This window comes from Aquarana catesbeiana, linkage group LG05 (genome assembly GCF_042186555.1).
Source record: "Aquarana catesbeiana isolate 2022-GZ linkage group LG05, ASM4218655v1, whole genome shotgun sequence".
NCBI classification, from domain to species: Eukaryota; Metazoa; Chordata; class Amphibia; order Anura; family Ranidae; genus Aquarana; species Aquarana catesbeiana.
Genome location: NC_133328.1, coordinates 454,489,433 through 454,508,867, shown reverse-complemented (window position 1 = coordinate 454,508,867; position 19,435 = coordinate 454,489,433). Strand labels below are relative to the sequence as shown.

The window sequence follows — 19,435 nt, the reverse complement described above, 5'->3', positions numbered from 1 at the left end:
CCTAACAATTAAACAATGGCTTTGAAATGACAGCGCTCAATTCTTTTAGGATCCGTGGGTGGATGCCACCTGGTCCAGGTGCTTTTATTCAGTCTAAATATTTCTGGACCATATCAATTTTGAGCCCTAGTGGATCATTTGAGACTGTCATACCATCCCATTATGGACATAAGCTCCCCATGCTCCTTTGTATACACAGAACTGAAGAAGATATTTAATACGTTGCCTTCTCTTTGTCCCCAGTCGCCCACTCCAGATTATTTTGTAAAGGTCTACATGCTCAGACCTGACCTTTTTACTACTAATATATTTGGGACTTTTTTGGGAGGGTTTGTCCTACTATCTTTTGCAATCTGGCATTCATTTTACATTTTTGTGTCCTTTTATTTCCTTTTTACATATTCTGTTATATTCTTTGTAACATTTAAAAGATAATAGTGTTCCACTTATTTTTATATATATTTTATTTTTAAAAAGCTCTTTTCTTGTCATTTATAGCTTTAAACTTGGGATGTGAGCCACTTAGGTTTAGCCTTTTAAACTTCTTGCCCATGGAATATACTTTGCAGTGTGTTCACATACAGTCACTTTGAAAAATTCCCATTTCTGTTCTGTGTTCATAATGACAATATTTCCTCCTAGTCTAAGTCTTGGAGAGCAGCCCTCATCCTTGGAAAATTTGCTCTCCTTAAAGTTAAGTGTTTTTATCTATCCCCTATGCATTTGTTGCTTACAGTTAAAATAAATGAAATCATGTTATGGTCACTGCTACCCAGATGTTCTTTTATATGAACATTAGTAATAAGCTCTGCATGGTTTTAAGATTACCAACAGAGCATCATTTCTAGTCGGGGCTCTATGAAATGTACTATAAAATTGTCTTGTAATAGGTTTATACACTTTTGCCCATTATCGCTGTCCCAGCCCTTGCCGCACTTTCCATCTATGCAAGGAACTGAGTCTCCACCTTATCATTAACACTGGGTGGCCTTTAAAAAAAATACCAATAATTAACTCTAACCACCTCCCGCCAACCATATAGTAAAATGACGACGGGCAGGATCCCCTCTCGTTCTGGGACAACATCATATGACGTCGCTTCAGTGTTACGCTCTCGTGCACCCGCAGCACTGCGATCCGAGCCGATCACATGTAAACACGGCAGTGCTGTTTATCACGGAAAGCCGATCAGCAGCATCTTCTCACAGGCGAGAGCTGTACAGGTAATCGGCACTGATCATCAGTGACCATCTGTGTTGCAAATTTGTGCTCATCCATGATGCCTTTCTGTGCTCATTAGTGCTGCCTATCATTGCCATAAGTGCCATCTATCAGTGCGACTTATTAGTGCCTTCTCATCAGTGCCCTTTAGAAACCCAGCAGTGATTAAATACCACCAAAAGAAAGCTCTATTTGTATGGAAAAAAAAGTTTTTTTTGGTATGCAGCTTCCAGGTATGGATTTTATTGCATAATTACATAGGCTCAGCTTTGACAAATGTAAGTTTGCGTATACTATACCTGATGGGCTATTGTGGAAGTAGAGAATCGCTGTAGTACTCTTGCTACTACAGTAATACGTGTGTATTTCGGGTCCTGTGCTAAACAGCTCCTTGTTGCATAGTAGCCACAGGGGATTGCGTACTCAGGGCAGTGCTATTCACAGAATACCTTGCATTCAAACCCCTGACTGGAGAAGGTGAAGGCCATGACATCGCTGCCCCATCTCTCCTCCACGTCTACTCAGAGGTTGCCTTTCATTCAATGAGAATCATCCAATAAAATCCATACTTCAAATTTAGCTTTAAATATATATGCATGGTTATCAAGATGCAACACAAAGTTACACCACTCTGGACAGAAAGCCAAATGATGAGATGAACGGTGGCACACCTAGTCCAGGTGCTCTGGTTCAGGATGTCCCTCCCACATCCAGAAACGAACCACAAATGTACGTAGAAGAGCCGGCACCACTGGAAATTCAGTCTTTAATTTTATTGTTGTCCTATGATCATGATAAAAAGAACACGCAGATGTGTTTCGGCGCGCAGGCCTTGTGTACAGCACATTCTAAAATGACGCACATAGTGTGTGTGTATGTATATATGTATTGTGTGTGTGTGTGTGTGTGTGTGTGTGTATATGTATATATGTATGTATGTATGTATGTATGTGTATATATATATATATATATATATATATATATATATATATATATATGTATGTATGTATGTAGTATGTTATGTATGTATGTATGTATGTGTGTGTGTGTGTGTGTGTGTGTATGTGTGTATATATATATATATATATATATATATATATATATAATATGCACAAGGAAGTTCATCACTACCAATCAGATGTTATCTTCAATCAAGTTAAATGGGTAACATCCGTGTGTGTGTGTGTGTGTGTATAATCCCTACAATATATATCATTTTCAAAAAACAGACAAAAGCATATGTAAAACGGTTACAATGAAATCTAAAAACAGTGAAAGTATTTTATCTGAATGCAAAAGCAATTAAATGAGAAGGAAAGAAAGAAAGAAAGATTCCTTCATTGGGAGAAAATCCCCAAGAGTAGTCCTTACCTGGAACAGCCTAATGGAGGAACGTCCTATCTATTATTCATGCCAAGTGGTAATCTGGTGCGAAGGCTAAAGATCCGCCATACCTCACGGTTGAGGAGCTTCTGGTGTCTGTCACTGCCCCGAGTTGGATTTTTAACCTTTTATAAACCATAAAATGTAAAAGATGACATATTGCCTAAAAGGTGATATTTAAAGTGTTTTGAAATATTTGATAATCCTTTATCTGACTCATAAGATGCTCCGTGGTGGTGTTCGCTTATTCTAGTTCTTAGAGCCCTTGTAGTGCACCCTACATATTGTAGATGGCATGTTACACATTCCACCACAAATACCACATTGGTAGTTGCACAATTGATATAATCTCGTAATTTTAAAGCTCTTACCTGTGGAACATGAGTGTACTACAATCGCATCCAATGACCGGCGGGCCGCGTCATGGATGTGATTGACAGTAGCGCGAGCCAATGGCTGCACTGCTATCTATCTATCCAACCATCGGGGACGTGCACAGCTGGTGAACAGGCTCAGATAAGTAAATGGGGGGGCCGTCATTGCCAGGTGTTTTTTCACCTTAATGCATAGGATGCATTAAGGTGAAAAAACACAAATCTTTACAACCCCTTTAACACCGCAAACATAAGAACCTGTGGTGTGTAACCATGTTTTTGTATAAGCCTCTGATTGAAACATGCTTGGAGAAAAAATATTTCCCAGTGTGCTGGCTCTTTTGCTGGAAAACCTACACCCTGCGTACAAAATAGAGCTAAGGTCTTTGTCTGTGGATAAGATGGGAAGATGTTTACGTATAATGCTAGTAATCTTATTAAATTCACGTGAGTACATAGTGACAAAAGTAATGGGGTGATTTTTAACTGATTTGATTTTTTTTTTTTAACAAGATTTGTTCAGAAGGGTTCCCCTGTCTCTATTATTGGCTATAACTAGGGCTCTATCTATATCCTGTTTATTATATCCACGTGCTTGCAACCGAGAGGATACCATATTCCATTCATCTGTAAAATATTCCACAGTTGAACAGTTACGTTTGGTCCTAATAAATTCTCCCACTGGCACTGCCCGTATAGTGTGTGAGGGGTGACAGCTGGAAGCTAGCAGTAGTGAATTGCCTACACATGTCTTATGATAAGTTCTGGTATTTATATCACCTGAGGAGTTACAACCTTGCAAACTAATATCCAAAAAATGTATATTATTGCATTGGAACTCATGACTGAATTCCAAATTTCAAATGATTAGAATGAACAAAACTGACAAAAGGGTTAATTTCTTCACTGGTACCTTCCCATATCAAGAGCAGGTCATCTATGTAGCGACCATACCACTTGATATGGGCCATGAAAGGGGATACAGGAGTATAGTGATTTTATATCTAAGAACATCCAGCTATAGTTGTCAAGCCATCGGATATTTTGTACATTGATCAGGACAGCTGCGGTGTCTTTGATGTAACCAGGTAACCTCTCGACCAGGGGGCTGCAAAAATTGATCAACCCAGTGACCCAGCCTTTCAAAAAGGGAGCCTATACCTGCAACTATAGGTCTCCCCTGAACAGGTATTTTGTGTAGTTTAGGCAAATGATGAAAGACTGGGATCTCTGGGTCATTGACAAAAAGGTATTCCACCATTTTTGTTGTCAAAACCGCCATTTCCCGACCAAAATCCAGAAGATGGGAGAGCTGACGTGCAAAATTGCTTGTGGGATTTTTGGGTAAGATGCTATATGTAGATGCATCGTTAAGTTGTCTGATAACTACCTTCTTATGAGATTTTAGCGTGTTAATGGCAGCTCTCTTTACTGTTGTAAGATATTTCATTATAAAAATATGGCGATTTCTGTTTTTATCTTGGCTCTCTTCAAGAGAAACTAGATCTCGTTCAACCAGTCTGGAACATCTCTATTGCTGCACTTCATGTTTGAGCCGGGTAAAAATACCTGTTACCTTCACAAATATCATGCGTTGTAATACCATGTAAACCACCCGTTGTCTCCGACTGTAAGCTCTCTAGAGTGGACCTCACCAGGTCCTGGAACATGAAATTGTCATTAATAAAAGACGTATCACTCTGGAGAGCCACAGGTGGAGAAACTGCTGTTGCAGACTCGTCTTGTTTTTCTTTTGTTTTTTTGATGTGTGATGATGATGGATAGTTTTTTTTTTTTTTAAGACGATTTGTCAGACCGACCCAACTCTTTGGAATATACAGACGAGGCGCTGCTCCAAGAAACATTTGAAAAAAAAAACAGACAAAAAAGCATATTTAAAATGGTTACAATTAAATCTGTCTGTTTTTAGAAAATGATCTATATTTTGCACTGTGTAAGGATTATACACACACATGGATGTTACCTATTTACTTTGATTGAAGAGAACATCTGATTGGTAGTGATGAACTTCCGTGTGTGTGATATTTTTTTTTTTTTTATTATTATATATATATATATATATATATGTATGTATGTATGTATGTATGTATGTATGTATGTATGTATGTATGTATGTATGTATGTATGTGTGTGTGTGTGTATGTATGTATATATGTGTATGTGTGTATATATATATATATAGTGTGTGTCACTTTAGAATGTGCTGTGAACAAGGCCTGCATGCCGCAACGCGTCTGTGTGTTCTTTTTATCGTGGTCATATGACAACAATAAAATTAAAGACTGAATTTCCAGTGGTGCCGACTCTTCTATGTACATTTTATGGTTATCAAGATAACATGAATAAATAAGATGCGCTGTAATTTGACTGGCACAATATAAATGTGTGTGTATATAGTGATCCAAAATTATGTTGTGCAATTAATAAAAAAGGAAAAACCCACAGTAAATACAACATATAAGTGCTTAATGAAAAAGGATTTGCTACACAAAAGTCTAGGTATTGGAAACAAATGTATCCAGCAGAGAAAAGTCTCTATAATAAGAAAATAGAAACAACGTTCCACAGTTCATGTTTTCACATAAAAATGGATGTGTAAAAAAAAAAAAGAAAAAAAAAATGTATATATGTGAATCCAGCTTCCCACATGCAGTTCCAACTGAATGATCCTGATGAGGATCGATTAATTCCACATAAAGAGGGTATCGCCACCGCGCTGAATGACTAAGATGAGCCGCTTACCAGAAGGAATGATCCCACCAAGAGATCATATGCATATGTGTAAATCCTGCTTTAAAGTCAAATGGCCAGCCGGCTTCGAGACCCAGAGTCAGGCTTGTAAATCCTTACTCCCGTATGTCACATCAGGCAATATGTAAAGTAATAGACGAGGCTTATTGTTCATTACTGTATATAAAACTGATTTATTGAAAAAAAATGTACTTGCATCCAAGATGCTAAAATCAGGCAATGTGTGTTGTAATCGTGCTCGGCAGCCTGCAGAACGGCCCGGCACAGAAGGACGTCGTGTTGCTAGCTCCGATCCAATGCACTTCCTCTTAGGAGACTTCGACTGGGAATGTTATCAAGATAACCTATATACTGGAAAAAAACCTCTATATGTATCATTCTAAAGATATATTTATGTGCTCTGTGCAGCTTTCCCAGTATCTTCAATTTATTAAATGCTGAACTACATGCAATTAAAGAGACTTCATTCTCCCAGTCTTTAAAATATCGTATGCTTAGTTCACATTTGCAGTCCTATATTACACAGCATCCTCCATGCATTTCAAATAAATCAGCTTGTAGCTGGGGAGGAATGGTGATGTGTGCTGCATCTAGATTACTACAGTTCTCACTATCTATATACTGTGCTGTGATGTAATGACTACAACTTCCATTGCTCCCTGAAGGACATGACTGAGTGAAGAGTCAAGGAAAGTAGCCCATTCTAAAATGTCCATATTTTTTTTTAACCAGCACTGTTGCTTGCCCGTCGTTCACATATGGCTGTGTGTTCAGAGAACACCCCCCCCCCCCCCCCCCCCCGAGTAGAGTAAAATCATCCTTAACTTTTACAAGTCTTGACTTACACTAAGAAGCAGCTGTTGTGCAAAGCGCAGCTGTTGTGTGCCCAGTTGTGTCCAAGAAGAGACCGGCCACACCTGCCAGCATATCCTGCTTTCAGCCTCCTTGTCTGGCGGTCTCATTACTCAACTGAGAGTTAAAGCAGAACACAAACACACGCTAATACTTCAAAAACTAGCCAAATGAAGTTGTTCAAGTGAAGTTGTTTATTTCCATGTGTTATTCATGACTGGTTTTAGCAGTGCAGCTCAGAGATCTTTTTTGTAACTGTTCTAGTTTGTGTTTACACCTATGGCATCAAAACTTCAAGCCTGCATCCAAATAAACAAAACCTAGAGATCAAAAGTTTAAGAACCATTCTTCCAGTTTTTTATTGAAGCAGTTCAAGATCCATGAATACCCTAAATTGATACAAGGGTAAGCAGCTGCTAGAGCTTAGAAGAAAAAAGTTACGTTATTTTTCAGTAACCTAAATTATTTGTGAAAAGTTGTGACCCCCTAAAAGTTTAGGTCGTTCCTTTAGAGAGCGTGCAAAAAGAAAAAGTCAGGGTGTCAGTGAATATAGTTTCCTACACCATTAAAAAGGCATGTTTTGAGTTCCTAAAGCTACAAGTTTTTTTACTTTCTGTCCACTTCAATTGCTTTGAGTCGCTGGGAAACGCAAATGATCCTATGCAGTCTACAGACACAGAAACCTGTGCAGTGACAAGTTTGATCTATGTGTTTTTGGTTTAGATGCACTTTAAAGTTAACTAAACCCAAAATATAAAAAACATAATTTAATGCAACTTGCCCATCCTTGGATGTCCTGGTTGTATTAGTTTTCACTGTCTAGGCTTAGGACATTTTCAGCGGTACAGAAAATAGCTGTTGATCGTGCCAGAAATGCAGTGCCATAGTGCCTTCCTGTAAGCAAGTGCAAAGATCTTTATTGTATAAACTACTAGTCCAATCCACCATGCAATGGAGACAAACAAAGGCAGACATGTTTGAAGTCCAGCTTGAGTGACAGTCATGGATGCCCCTTAAATACTATGGAGAAAAGAGTGTAGACAGGAAGTGTGTTCTGCGCAGGATTATCAGGTGAAAATGTAATTGAAATGAACATAGGCAGACCTATCTGAAGTCCAGCCTCTGACAGCCATGGCTGCTTTTATAGATACAGTTGGGAGTTAGCATAACCATTTATAGACAGACAAGTCTAATGCAGCCACTATATCTTAAGAACTAGTAATCTGCAGTATATAAAATTTTTGTTTTTGGGTTTCCGATATGCTTAAGACGGGTCAAAAGCAGGCCTGCCCCACAAAGCGTAACAGGCAGAGAGCCATCTGTCTACCCTTGGTTAAATTGTAAGGACCCATTGTAGTTCTTTCCCTGACTTCTCCAGTGTAAGGAAGCAACACAGGCTTGGTAAAACCTTAATCCTCCTTTTATAAAATTAGATTGTGCTAGTTGTACTGGGATTTTTCATCACGTATCATTATGTAATAAAAAGTACTACAGATGCTTTTAAGATTTTGCTGTTGCAATCTGGATAAAGACAACACTGGACCATATGATATTGGTGTAAATAAATTTAGCAGTACATAAGTAGGCCCCAGAACTTTCCTCATGTGACATTTTGGCATGATGCTTGCATGATAATTACTATCACTGGTTTTTGCCACAATAGCATTTTTATCCTTGGTGTTATAATGTTTACTGGAATTTTATGGTTCGTTTTATTTCCAACTACAATGTTTACATGTCAGTTTACAGCATTATGTACATAAAGCATGAGTTAAGTACAATTACAGTAGTATTATTTACAGGTAATTGCATTATCAGTAACTGCCAAGCTTTCAACAGAGTTTGCGAATATGATTAGCAAATCATTACCAGGGGAACTCTCTTACCCGAACCAGTGATTTCTAGTGATTTCTAAATAGTTATGGTGGAAGGGGTTTCCCCAGTGGGGAAGGGAGTAGGGAAGGGGGGGGAGAGGTGAATCAGGCTAAAGTGGGTATGGAAGATATAGGGGAAGGGGGGGGGGGACAGGGGAAGGAGGGGGGGAGAGAGGAGCACCTTCAAACATTTCCAGGTCCATAAGCCGCCCGACCCCATAGGGTCAGAGCTAAGGGTCAGCTTCCGGGCTGGGTGGAGAGACCTCCAATGGCAGGGATCCCCAGGTGTCTGTCCATGAGGACCATATCTTGTCAAATTTACTCGGACAGTTCCTGTTAATATATGTTATCTTATATAGAGGTAGTACAGCATTTAGGGTATTTCTCCAGTCGGTGACGGTGGGCGGCATCCCTGATTTCCACTTCAGCATAATTTCCCTACGAGTGTAGTAGGTAGAGTATGCTATAAACAATTTTGTATATTTCCCAACACTAGAGTCAGCGATCACATTCAACAGCATAGTTTCGGGGCACAGTGGGATAGAGATCCCTGCCGCTTGGTTAACATCTGCCAGGACCTGTTCCCAGAACTCCTGCAATAGAGGGCATGACCATGTCATGTGTATAAAGGAGGCCTCTGGGTTTTTGCATCTAGTGCAGGCCGGGGACCTGTCTGGGTAGATAGCAGCAAATCTACGTGGCTTGTCTCTAGCAGAGATCATATTAGAAACATATGAGGAGACACAGGTCTCCCAGTCCTCCTCCTCAAAAGATGGCAAATCTCGTTTCCAGCTTGCAAATGCCTTAGTGAGTTTTGTGGGCCTAGAGGCTGATATGTGGAAATATATTGATGATAAGGGTGCTGTCAGGACTTTGGTGGTCAGCAATCTTACCGGGTCTGACTCAAGGGTGACACCACTGGGAAACTGGTGTTGAAATGCATGTCTCATTTGCAGAAAGAACATCCAGTTGGGTAGTTTGTATTTTTCTTTAAGTTCCGGGAATGTGCTCAACCTACCCTCTGTTACCAAATGTTTTAGCCCCACTACACCCCTAGCTGCCCAAACCAGCGGGTCAGACACACTGCGCAGGTGGGGAAGATTAGGATTGCCCCATATGGGTGTATGGGGCGAGATTGTGGCCGGAGATCGATAAATCGCCCTGGCTTTGTGCCAGAGCGTAATGGTTGTGCGCATTAGGGTCGTCAAGTTGGAATGGGCCCTGACTCCATGAAACACTAAGTTACTAAGTGCAGCGTATGATCCCAGAATCGCAGCTTTCAGGGTCACTGCCGGATTGTCCTTGGGTTGCGAGAACCACCATCGGGCCATCACTAGTATGGCTACCCAATAATATTGCTGAAAGTTGGGGAGAGCCAATCCTCCCTGTCCCACTGACAACTGCAGTGTGGACGTTGCCAGTCTTGGCACCTTACCCAACCACAGAAAGGAAGTGACTATATCGTTTTTAGTTTGTTAAAATATGACGCCGGGATCAGTATTGGACTATTTCTGAAAAGATGGAGAAACTTTGGGAGGAAGACCATTTTAATTAGATTAACTCTCCCTACCGGAGTCAGAGGGAGCGACCTCCAGTCTGTTCAACGCTTTGAAAACTGTACTAGAAGGGGATTCAGATTGAGGTCCATATACCTGGCCACCGCCACTGCCCCATACAAATCCCCAGGTACTTAAAGCTGTCATCCCAAACCAACTGACTCTGAATAGGTGGTCTGGGTCTGGCAGGGTTCAAGGGGTAGATTAATTATTTACCTCAGTTCACTTTTGCTCCCGAGTATGACCCAAACTCGTTGACCAGCTGCAAGGCTGCTGGGAGTATTCAAATACAGGATAGTGTCACTAGTTTGAGGTTTAGTGGTGGTGATGAGGTAAGGATCACAAGGAGGCTGGTACCTTTTCAGGTTTAATTTTAATTTTTTTTTTTTTTTCTGCCTAAAAGTTTTTGTAACAGAAATTGATCTACCACAACTTACAGTGCCCTAACTTACCAATACAAGGGTTCTGCAAAAGGTTTCCACACTTTTTAACTCTATTAAATATAAAAAAGTGTAGAAAGTTTTTTTAAGACGCCTTATACAATGCCAGTTTTCAGTCTTTTAAAATAATGCTCCAGACCCACATCTTTAGTAGATGCATATAATGTTGTAAATGTTTGCATTGCGTACAATTGTTGGACCTTTTTATATGGGTGCGTTATCTTAAGTGGCAGCAATATTTGCCAGATATAATTGACTGTATCCATACTTCAATGTCTTTATTGAATTTCAAATGAATGTGCACCCATAGGTTGATCTGACCATACTATTATACTGTAAATTATAATGCATCCTTGGTTGACATTTACAGTATTAGACAAATGCCAGAGGTATAGTTGTCAGACCAGCGTAAGGGATGTAGCACTCAAGTTCCGAGGTTACATCTGATGATATCGCATTTTGTAAGTATTCAAATTAGATAGCCTATAAGGAAGACACACATTTTGGAAGAGCATCCTGATTATATGTAGAGACGGAAGACCCCCACCTTGCCAACATCCAATATTATTATTATTATTATAATACAGGATTTATATAGCGCCAACAGTTTACGCAGTGCTTTACAATATAAAAGGGAGACAATACAGTTATAATACAATAAAATACAAGAGGATTAAGAGGGCCCTGCTCAGAAGAGCTTACAGTCTAATAGGGTGGGGCAGGTGGTACAAAAGGTTGTAACTGTGGAATGAGCTGATGGAAGTGGTAAAAGGTTAGTTGGAGACGTGATAGGCTTTCCTGAAGATTGTAAGCTCTTCTGAGCAGGGCCCTCTTAATCCTCTTGTATTTTATTGTATTATAACTGTATTGTCTTTGTTTTATATTGTAAAGCGCTGCGTAAACTGTTGGCGCTATATAAATCCTGTATAATAATAATGATGAGTGTGAACTATTGTAGACAGAGGTGGCCAGGTCAGGACAGGACAGGGGTTAGATTGTCATATAGGTGGTCAGTAGCAGAATAGAGAAGGGTTAAAGTGGCAAAGGTTCCTACTACTAATTGTTTGCTGCTTGGAGGGATGGGTGGTTGGAGGCACGGATACAGTGAAACTAATGAGGTTGTGATCAGAGAGAGGAAGGGTGATGTTGATGGGGTTGCCAGGGTTGCAGAGATGGGAGAATACAAGGTCAAGGGTATTACCATTGAGGTGAGTGGAAGTATGTGTCCATTGGGTTAGGTCAAAAGATGAGGTGAAGTTGAGCTGGTAACATTTATTTGTTACATATATAACTCATAAAAAAAATTATTGCTCAGAGTGGAAAGGAGAGATGCTTTTTCCCTATTGAGGCTATATACAGTTGTGCTGATAAGTTTACATACCCTGGCAGAATTTATGATTTCTTGGCTATTTTTCAGAGAATATGAATGATAAAACAAAAACTTTTCTCACTCATGGTTAGTGTTTGGCTGAAGCCATTTATTTTCTATCAACTGTATTTACTCTTTTTAAAATCATAATGGCAACAGAAACTACCCAAATGACCCTGATCAAAAGTTTACATACCCCAGTTCTTAAGATTGTGTTTTGCTCCCTTTAACATCAATGACAGCTTGAAGTCTTTTGTGGTATTTGTGGATGAGGCTCTTTATCTTCTCAGATGGTAAAGCTGCTCGTTCCTCTTGGCAGAAAAGCTTCCAGTTCCTGTAAATTCTTGGGTTATCTTGCATGAACTGCACGTTTGAGATCTCCCTAGAGTGGCTCAATGATATTGAGGTCAGGAGACTGAGATGGCCACTCCAGAACCTTCACTTTATTCTGCTGTAGCCAATGACAGGTCGACTTGGCCTTGTGTTTTGGATCATTGTCACGTTGGAATGTCCAAGTAAGTCTCATGCGCAGCTTCCTGGCTGATGAATGCAAATGTTCCTCCAGTATTTTTTGATAACATACTGCATCTTGCCAACAATTTTGACCAAATTTCCTGTGCCTTTGTAGCTCACACATCCCCAAAACATCAGCAGTCCACCTCCGTATCTTTCATTATAGGCCTTGTTGACTCCTCTCCAAATGTAGCGTTTATGGTTGTAGCCAAAAAGCTAAATTTTGGTCTCATCACTCCAAATGACTTTGTGCCAGAAGGTATGAGGCTTGTCTCTGTGCTGTTTGGTGTATTGTAAGCAGGATACTTTGTGGCATTTGCGTAGTAATGGCTTTTTTCTGGAGACTCGACCATGCAGCCCATCTTTATTCAAATGCCTCCTTATTGGGCATCTTGAAACAGCCACACCACATGTTTTCAGAGAGTCCTGTATTTCACTTGAAGTTGTTTGTGGGTTGTTTTTTTTTCTTGGATCACGAACAATTTTCCTGGAAGTTGTGGCTAAAATTTTAGTTGGTCTACCGGACCTTGGTTTGGTTTCAACAGAACCCCTCCTTTTCCGCTTCTTGATTAGAGTTTGAACACTGCTGACTGGCATTCTCAATTCCTTGAATATCTTTTTATATCCCTTTCCTGTTTTATACAGTTCAACTACCTTTTTCCACAGATCCTTTAAAAGTCTTTTGCTTTCCCCATGACTCAGAATCTAGAAACCTCAGTGCAGCACTGGATGAAAGATGCAAGGATCTGTCAGGAGTCCAGAAACTCACTGACCTTTTTATAAACACACATTAATTATAAGCAAACAGATCACAGGTGAGGATGGTTACCCTTTATTAGCCATTCAAACCCCTTTGTGTCAACTTGTGTGCATGTTATCAGGCCAAAATCACCAGGGTATGTGAACTTTTGATCAGAGTCATTTGGGTAGTTTCTGTTGTCATTATGATTTTAAAAAGAGAAAACACAGTTGATTGATAATAAATGGCTTCAGCCAAACATTAACCATGAGTGAAAAAAGTTTGTGTTGTTCATATGTGTCATTCATATTCTCTGAAAAATGGCCAAGAAATCATAAATGCTGCCAGGGTATGTAAACAACTGTATGCCTGGCTTCACCGGCAGGCCCCTGCAACCAGGAAATCTTTGGTTATTTGATATATTTCTCTTACTTTTGATGATTGGGTAATTCCCCCGTTTCACAAAAATACTACTCGAGTGCTTCATTGTAGAGATATATAATACATACATGAAAAATTGAACCCCTTCCTACAAACACAAACGTTTATGGGATAGGTAAAACAAATCGAATTCCCTTAATGGGTGAATAGTATGGCCAATTAAGGCTGAAGTAGCTACTACACACACCTACCAATGGCAAGTGTTAAACATAAAAAGTATAACAAACATAAAGGCAGTGCTACATAGCAAAAACGCAATTTAATAATTCCAGGTGTGCTGTCATGAAAAGTGCATAAATATATAAATGTCCAATATACGCTGCAAATGTATACTATATTGATTCCACAATACATGTAGTAAAGTCCAATATGGTGTTTTGATTGCCCCACTGAGATAAGCTGTCACCAACACCTCCCACACGTGAAAAAAATGAGGGATGAGCAGATCACCCTTTGAATCAGACTCTTAGCAGAAAAACTGGATAATGGTCATAAACACCAGATCCTTTACTTGGTCTCCCTTTCTCTCTCTCTCTCTCTCTCTCTCTCATCCTGTTGCAGCCAGGAGGATGGGTCACACACTAATGAGCTCATTCCTCACACCCGGCCTCTGCTCGCCACCACACTCGGCCCGCAGCGAACTCCTGTCACCTCACACAGTGTGACGGTCTGAGTGAAGTAGCGGTGAGCAAAGGCCGGGTGTGAGGAATGAGCTCACTAGCGTTCCAATATACAGTGACAGTTTTATATATTAAAAAAAAAAAACAGAACCTCCTATATTATAAAAAGCAGTGCTTGAGCTTGTCAAGAGTCTTTGCCTGGGCATGATGATGTCCCATGGTAGGATTATGTCATCAGTCTGCTGTAGGCAGGAGGAAGCATTGCTCTTCCCCAGTGATTAGACTGCAGTATCGTAACTTGATTTTTTTTTTTTTTTTGTAAGCTTTTGGTGAAAGCAGCCATGAACTGCACAGGCACTAGGATGACTGAGTCGTCTCTGAGTCAGAATCTCAAAACAAGAAGTAGATGCTAACCCTAAATAATGCCTCGATCAAAGATAGTGCTGGCCTTCTGGAGGCCAAAGCAGATGACCATTATGGGGAGCACTGTGATTTCCATGAGAAGAAATAAATGCCTGTAAATATTGCTGTAAGTTTTCTACATGTCAAGCATGCATGAACAGTGCAGTGTATATTCCCAGCATCTGTAAGTGTGTGCAAGAGTTACATCATTAGCGGCTGCCCAGTGGTTGAAGAGGAGAGACGTGGGACCTAGAAGAAGTGGTGAAGAAGGTGGCAGAGCAGGGGGAATGTGAGGTATTTACTGCAAGTGAGGACTTGCTGTGCTGGATTAGAGCTCGCTAGGAGGTAAGTGTGCTTACGTACTTGCACATTATGGGAAGAGCCCACCCCCACCTATCTGACTTTTTCATTCAGTTTTAATGAGAATGCTTTATTAAATAATGTATGTATTTTTAGGACGGTTATGAAAATTTTATTTCACAAAAATATATATGCCATGTAATCAGTATTAGTGCATGTATTATTTTTTCATATTGGTAAGTTCCTAGATCAAATCAAACCCTGTTTTAGTTATGTCACCAATATCAATTTTGATTGTGAAGACTGTATTCAAAAGGTGCCGACAAGCCGAATCAGGTCTTTTTTTCTTTTGAAATCGTTCAGACAATAATATCTTATTTTTATATGGAGGTGAAACCAATTCTTGAAATTTGCAATATTTAGATTTTATAGTCTCTTCCTGCTAAAACAAAAGATAGTTTGGATAAATATGAAGTAGGCCCTGAATTTAGCTTATCAACCAGCTTCAGCTTTAACCCACAATCAGGGGTGTCAGGTGGGAAAAAGACCAGGTGCTTCAGCCCGAAGGTAAATTTGATAACCCCTTCCACATTTTAAAGTAAGTCCAGCCCAAGCCCGGCATCTGGGGGTGGGGTAGGGGGGGGGGGGTGGGCTCACTTTCTGGTTGCTGCCTGGCTCACCAGTGCCCATCAATGCACCCTGATCAGTGCCCATTAACGCAGCCTATTCAGTGCCCATTAATGCAGCCTGATCAGTGCCCGTCAGCGCAGCCTTGCCTGTGCCTATCAGCTCGACTTTACCAGTGTCCGTTAGCACAGCCTTGTTAGTGCAGCCATGGGGAGAGGAGAGCTGTCGGTTTATACTGAGCAGGGAACTCCCGCTTACCCGGCTCTCTGTCACACACAGTTTCGCCTCCTGGTCCGGCTTCTATGATGGACGTCACACGTCCCAGCATTGGACCACTGTGATGTCCATCATAGGAGCCAGTCCAGGAGGTGGGACTTCACGGTGCCTGGTAAGAGACCCCTGTCCTGTGTAATCCAGCGGCAGTCGCCCCTCCTCCCTTCAGAGGCAGCCCTTGCAATCCCAGGATCGGCCCTGCAAAGCGCCCCCAGGGCAGTCTGGCCTTGTATAGCCCTGAGTTCCTGGCCTACCCCAGGCCTTGGGACTCGGGGCTAATAATTCTGAATTAAGAATACGAGACCCGGGGCTTTTTAGGGGGCCACTCGGGGCTAAAGCCCCGGTCAGCCCCCCCCTTCCCGACACCACTGCCCACAATTATACATTTTTATTACACCAAACATTTCCTCTTAAATTCATTACAACATCTCATCTTGGTAAGGAATACTTTTTGTATAAAGCTTATGAGGTATTTCTTGGTGGCCTTACTGGTGAACCAAACTTGTGCTATGTAACAGGTGAGTTAGAGGTGCTGCAACAGTGCAAAGATACCAGCATCTGTATTGCCCAAAAGTGTTGGAATGGGAAGCAGTGCTTGTTGCTCTGAAAAAACTGCAAACTTTTTGATTCATTAGTGGGGCTAATAGTGCATATGACACTTGCATTTTCTTATGGAGTTATAAAATAGGCATTATAGGTGGTGACAGGCAGAGTCGTCTTAATAGCATCATGGGCCTCTGGGCAAAGTAATGCTCTGGGGCCCCTACTAGCCTTACCCAATTTACACACCTACTCTCAAAAATTAAAGTATAAATAGATGATGGAATTAAGCCTGTATTTATTAATACTTTGAAAAAAAATATTTTAAACAATAAGGAAACATGCCATAAATCAAAGACTAATCAACACAAAGGGCATAGTACAGGTGGAGAGGCAGAAAGGAACAGTACAGGGGGAGGTTCAGGAGATCACAATACTGGGATAAGGAGGGCTTAGTGCGGGTTTCAAGATGTGGCCATCCCAGGACAGCTTAGTAAAGAGTGTGACAGTCCTGGCAAATCTGGGACAGTTGGCAAGTATGATATAATGCATAATTATCATGGGCCTCCCATGCACCTGGGGCACCTGGGCGGTGCCCATGTATTAAGATGGGCCTGACAACAGCATTCCCTTAAAACCTAGTTCTCAAAATAAAATCTTTCCTCGTCGGCCAATAGAAATGTCTGGGAGGCAAAATGGCTGGCCCAGCATATTATGACTGCCAGGAAGAGTTAAAGCTTTCAGATTTCAGATTGGAGAACCTGGGGTTTCTAGAGTTCTGAGGCATGTTTCAAGACGATGCAAGGTATAAAGTTCCTACATTTTTTTTTTTTTTTGTGTGTGGTGTTTATTTTTATTTTTTTTGACCAATGTAAATGGGTTACACATCATGTTACTCTGTAGTAGAGGGGAATAGGAAAGTGGGCCATAAAGTAAAATTTAAATTTGTGAGTTGGGTCAATCATCTTTTTTTCCTTAAGCCCAATTCTATTTCTCTTTTTTTTTTTTCTTCTAAATTGTAGAAGTTTTGTGCGCCTCCTTTCGCATTTGGCCCAGGTAGCTGGACATTTTCTGCTGTATGGTGGATCATTTATGATGCAGTTGACTGAGGACCCTCAAGAACGAACAACTAGGAGGACACAGAGCTCTTAACACACAAGCCACAAGAAAAGAGAAATGTCATGGACCTAAAACTAAGGACGCCAATATGTTTTTTGTAGCTAAGCTCTTTTGGGCTTATTCAATAACCATGTACTGCTTTACATTTATGTCTTTGCCACAATCCTCACAAAGCCTAAAGCTGGCCATACATTGTTTTTTTTTTTTTTCATTCAGCCACCGGGTTGCCTCCATCCATATAAATTATGTGGATGGAAGAATCGCCCCTACCTGGACATTGTATTTTGACGACGGCAATACACTGATTAGCAGGTGCTGTTGATTGCCTGCAGCTGCTAATTAAGGAATATTTTCAACATGTCCCTCCAACAAGAGTTTATTAAACAATTTACTTTTGAGTTGGAACTGCCAAACGCAGATCGAAATTTGATTGTCCCTGCTGAACTGGCCAAATTTCAATCAGTGTATAGCCAGCTTAAAGCTGATCTCCAGCTTTTATTGCAGTTGAAATCATTTGTTCGTACCAAATTAACTATTACAGTCACTAACAGAAGTGTCTGCTGTGTGCACTGTATAAGCTGTATATAGCCTCGGTTCCATAGAGAGTGCAGCGCTGTGTTCTGACCGCAGGATGGAAATTCCCATCACACTCCCACAACAAAATCAATTTGGTGTACTGCTTAGCTGTTCACAAGGAGCTTTGTATTCTCATGATTCCTGGGGTGGGAGGGTGACATCGCGATCTGACTCAGCTATTCAGAGGAAACTTTGTATTTATTTCTAGAATACAAATCTCCCTGTAAATGGCTGAGCAGTGCTCAACCAGTCTTAATTTTGTTCCAGGAGTGAGACTGTAAGTTCCTATCTCACTGCCAGAACACAGAGCTCTATACTGTATATAACTGAGGTTACATACAGTTTGCAGGCACATCTGGTAGGGAAGGTAATGGTTTTATTTGGACCAGCTTGAAAGGTAAACTTCACTAAAAGCTGGAGATCAGCTTTAAGGACTAATTTAAGTGTCAGATAAATTTATGGTTCTGCACGCTAAGCAAAAAAATATATTTTGTAAAATCCTGGCCCAGAAGATGCTTCTAAAGATCTAAAGCTCAGCAGTCCTGACAAACAGAGGTATGCAGTTACTTAAAGCAGCCAATCAGCAGTAATCTTTGGGCAGCTTGGAGACCATAGACCATTCTAGCATATTTCAAATAGATTGCACATGGATTTACTGCACATCGTTATTCTTTGGTTTAAGTTACTAAATAAACCCTTTTTCATGAACTGAGGACAGACAACAAGTACTGATATTTCTTAAATCAGACAATGTTCACCTACAAACACACTTTATTTAACATGTTTACATTTCAGTTGTATGTTTTGATGTTGAATGATAAAGCATCTCATTACATTTTTGTCTTTGCACTATTTAGTCAGTTAGTAGACTCGATATATGTTTATTCAAGGTCTCTGCATAAATTTGTCTTTCAGAAGAAATGTATCGCGGTCATTTCTTTATCGTACATCACGGGACACTGAGTACCATAGTAATTACTATGTGGGTTATAGGCCACCTTCAGGTGATGGCCACTGGCACACCCTAAACAGGAAGTTGCCTCCCTATATAACCCCTCCCATACCGGGAACACCTCAGTTTTTTCGCCAGTGTCTAAGGTGTTGGTTGCGAGTAAAGATGTGATCTGAGGAGCTCCAGGAGAGGTCCATGCTGGATTTAAATAGCCTCCACAGACTGGATCAATCCAAAGTGCCACTGAGGCCAAGGTGGATGGTACCCGGGCCTCGTATATGAAGCACAAGGTTTTACCTGTAACGCCTCTCTTTGTAGGGCTGGACCCGAGACCCAGAGCTTTGGTTATGCTACATTACCTAAAGTTTTTCCTGGTGGGATGCTATTACAGCTCCAAAGGGAGTGGAACCCCGATAAAAAGGGACCCGGTCCTTGAAGGTTTGCTAAACGCAGCCCGCCGTGGTGGGTGAAGGTTGGATCTGTCTGTTAATT

General features: G+C 40.7%; 1 protein-coding gene across 3 annotated transcripts in view; it reads left to right on the top strand.

The window, feature by feature from the left end:
* Positions 1 to 19,435, top strand: part of CIDEA (cell death inducing DFFA like effector a) — a 68,581-nt gene that overhangs the window by 32,818 nt on the left and 16,328 nt on the right. Inside the window, exon 5 of one of the 3 annotated variants that reach the window (XM_073631314.1) lies at positions 17,319 to 18,987. The exons of 1 other annotated variant lie outside the window; for it this stretch is intronic. In XM_073631314.1, coding sequence (XP_073487415.1) covers positions 17,319 to 17,448 — 130 coding nt within the window. In that variant the 3' untranslated portion in view covers positions 17,449 to 18,987. Of the gene's footprint in view, positions 1 to 4,780; positions 5,043 to 17,318; positions 18,988 to 19,435 lie in introns of those variants that run through there. One more of the 3 variants, XM_073631316.1, reaches the window with a different exon arrangement.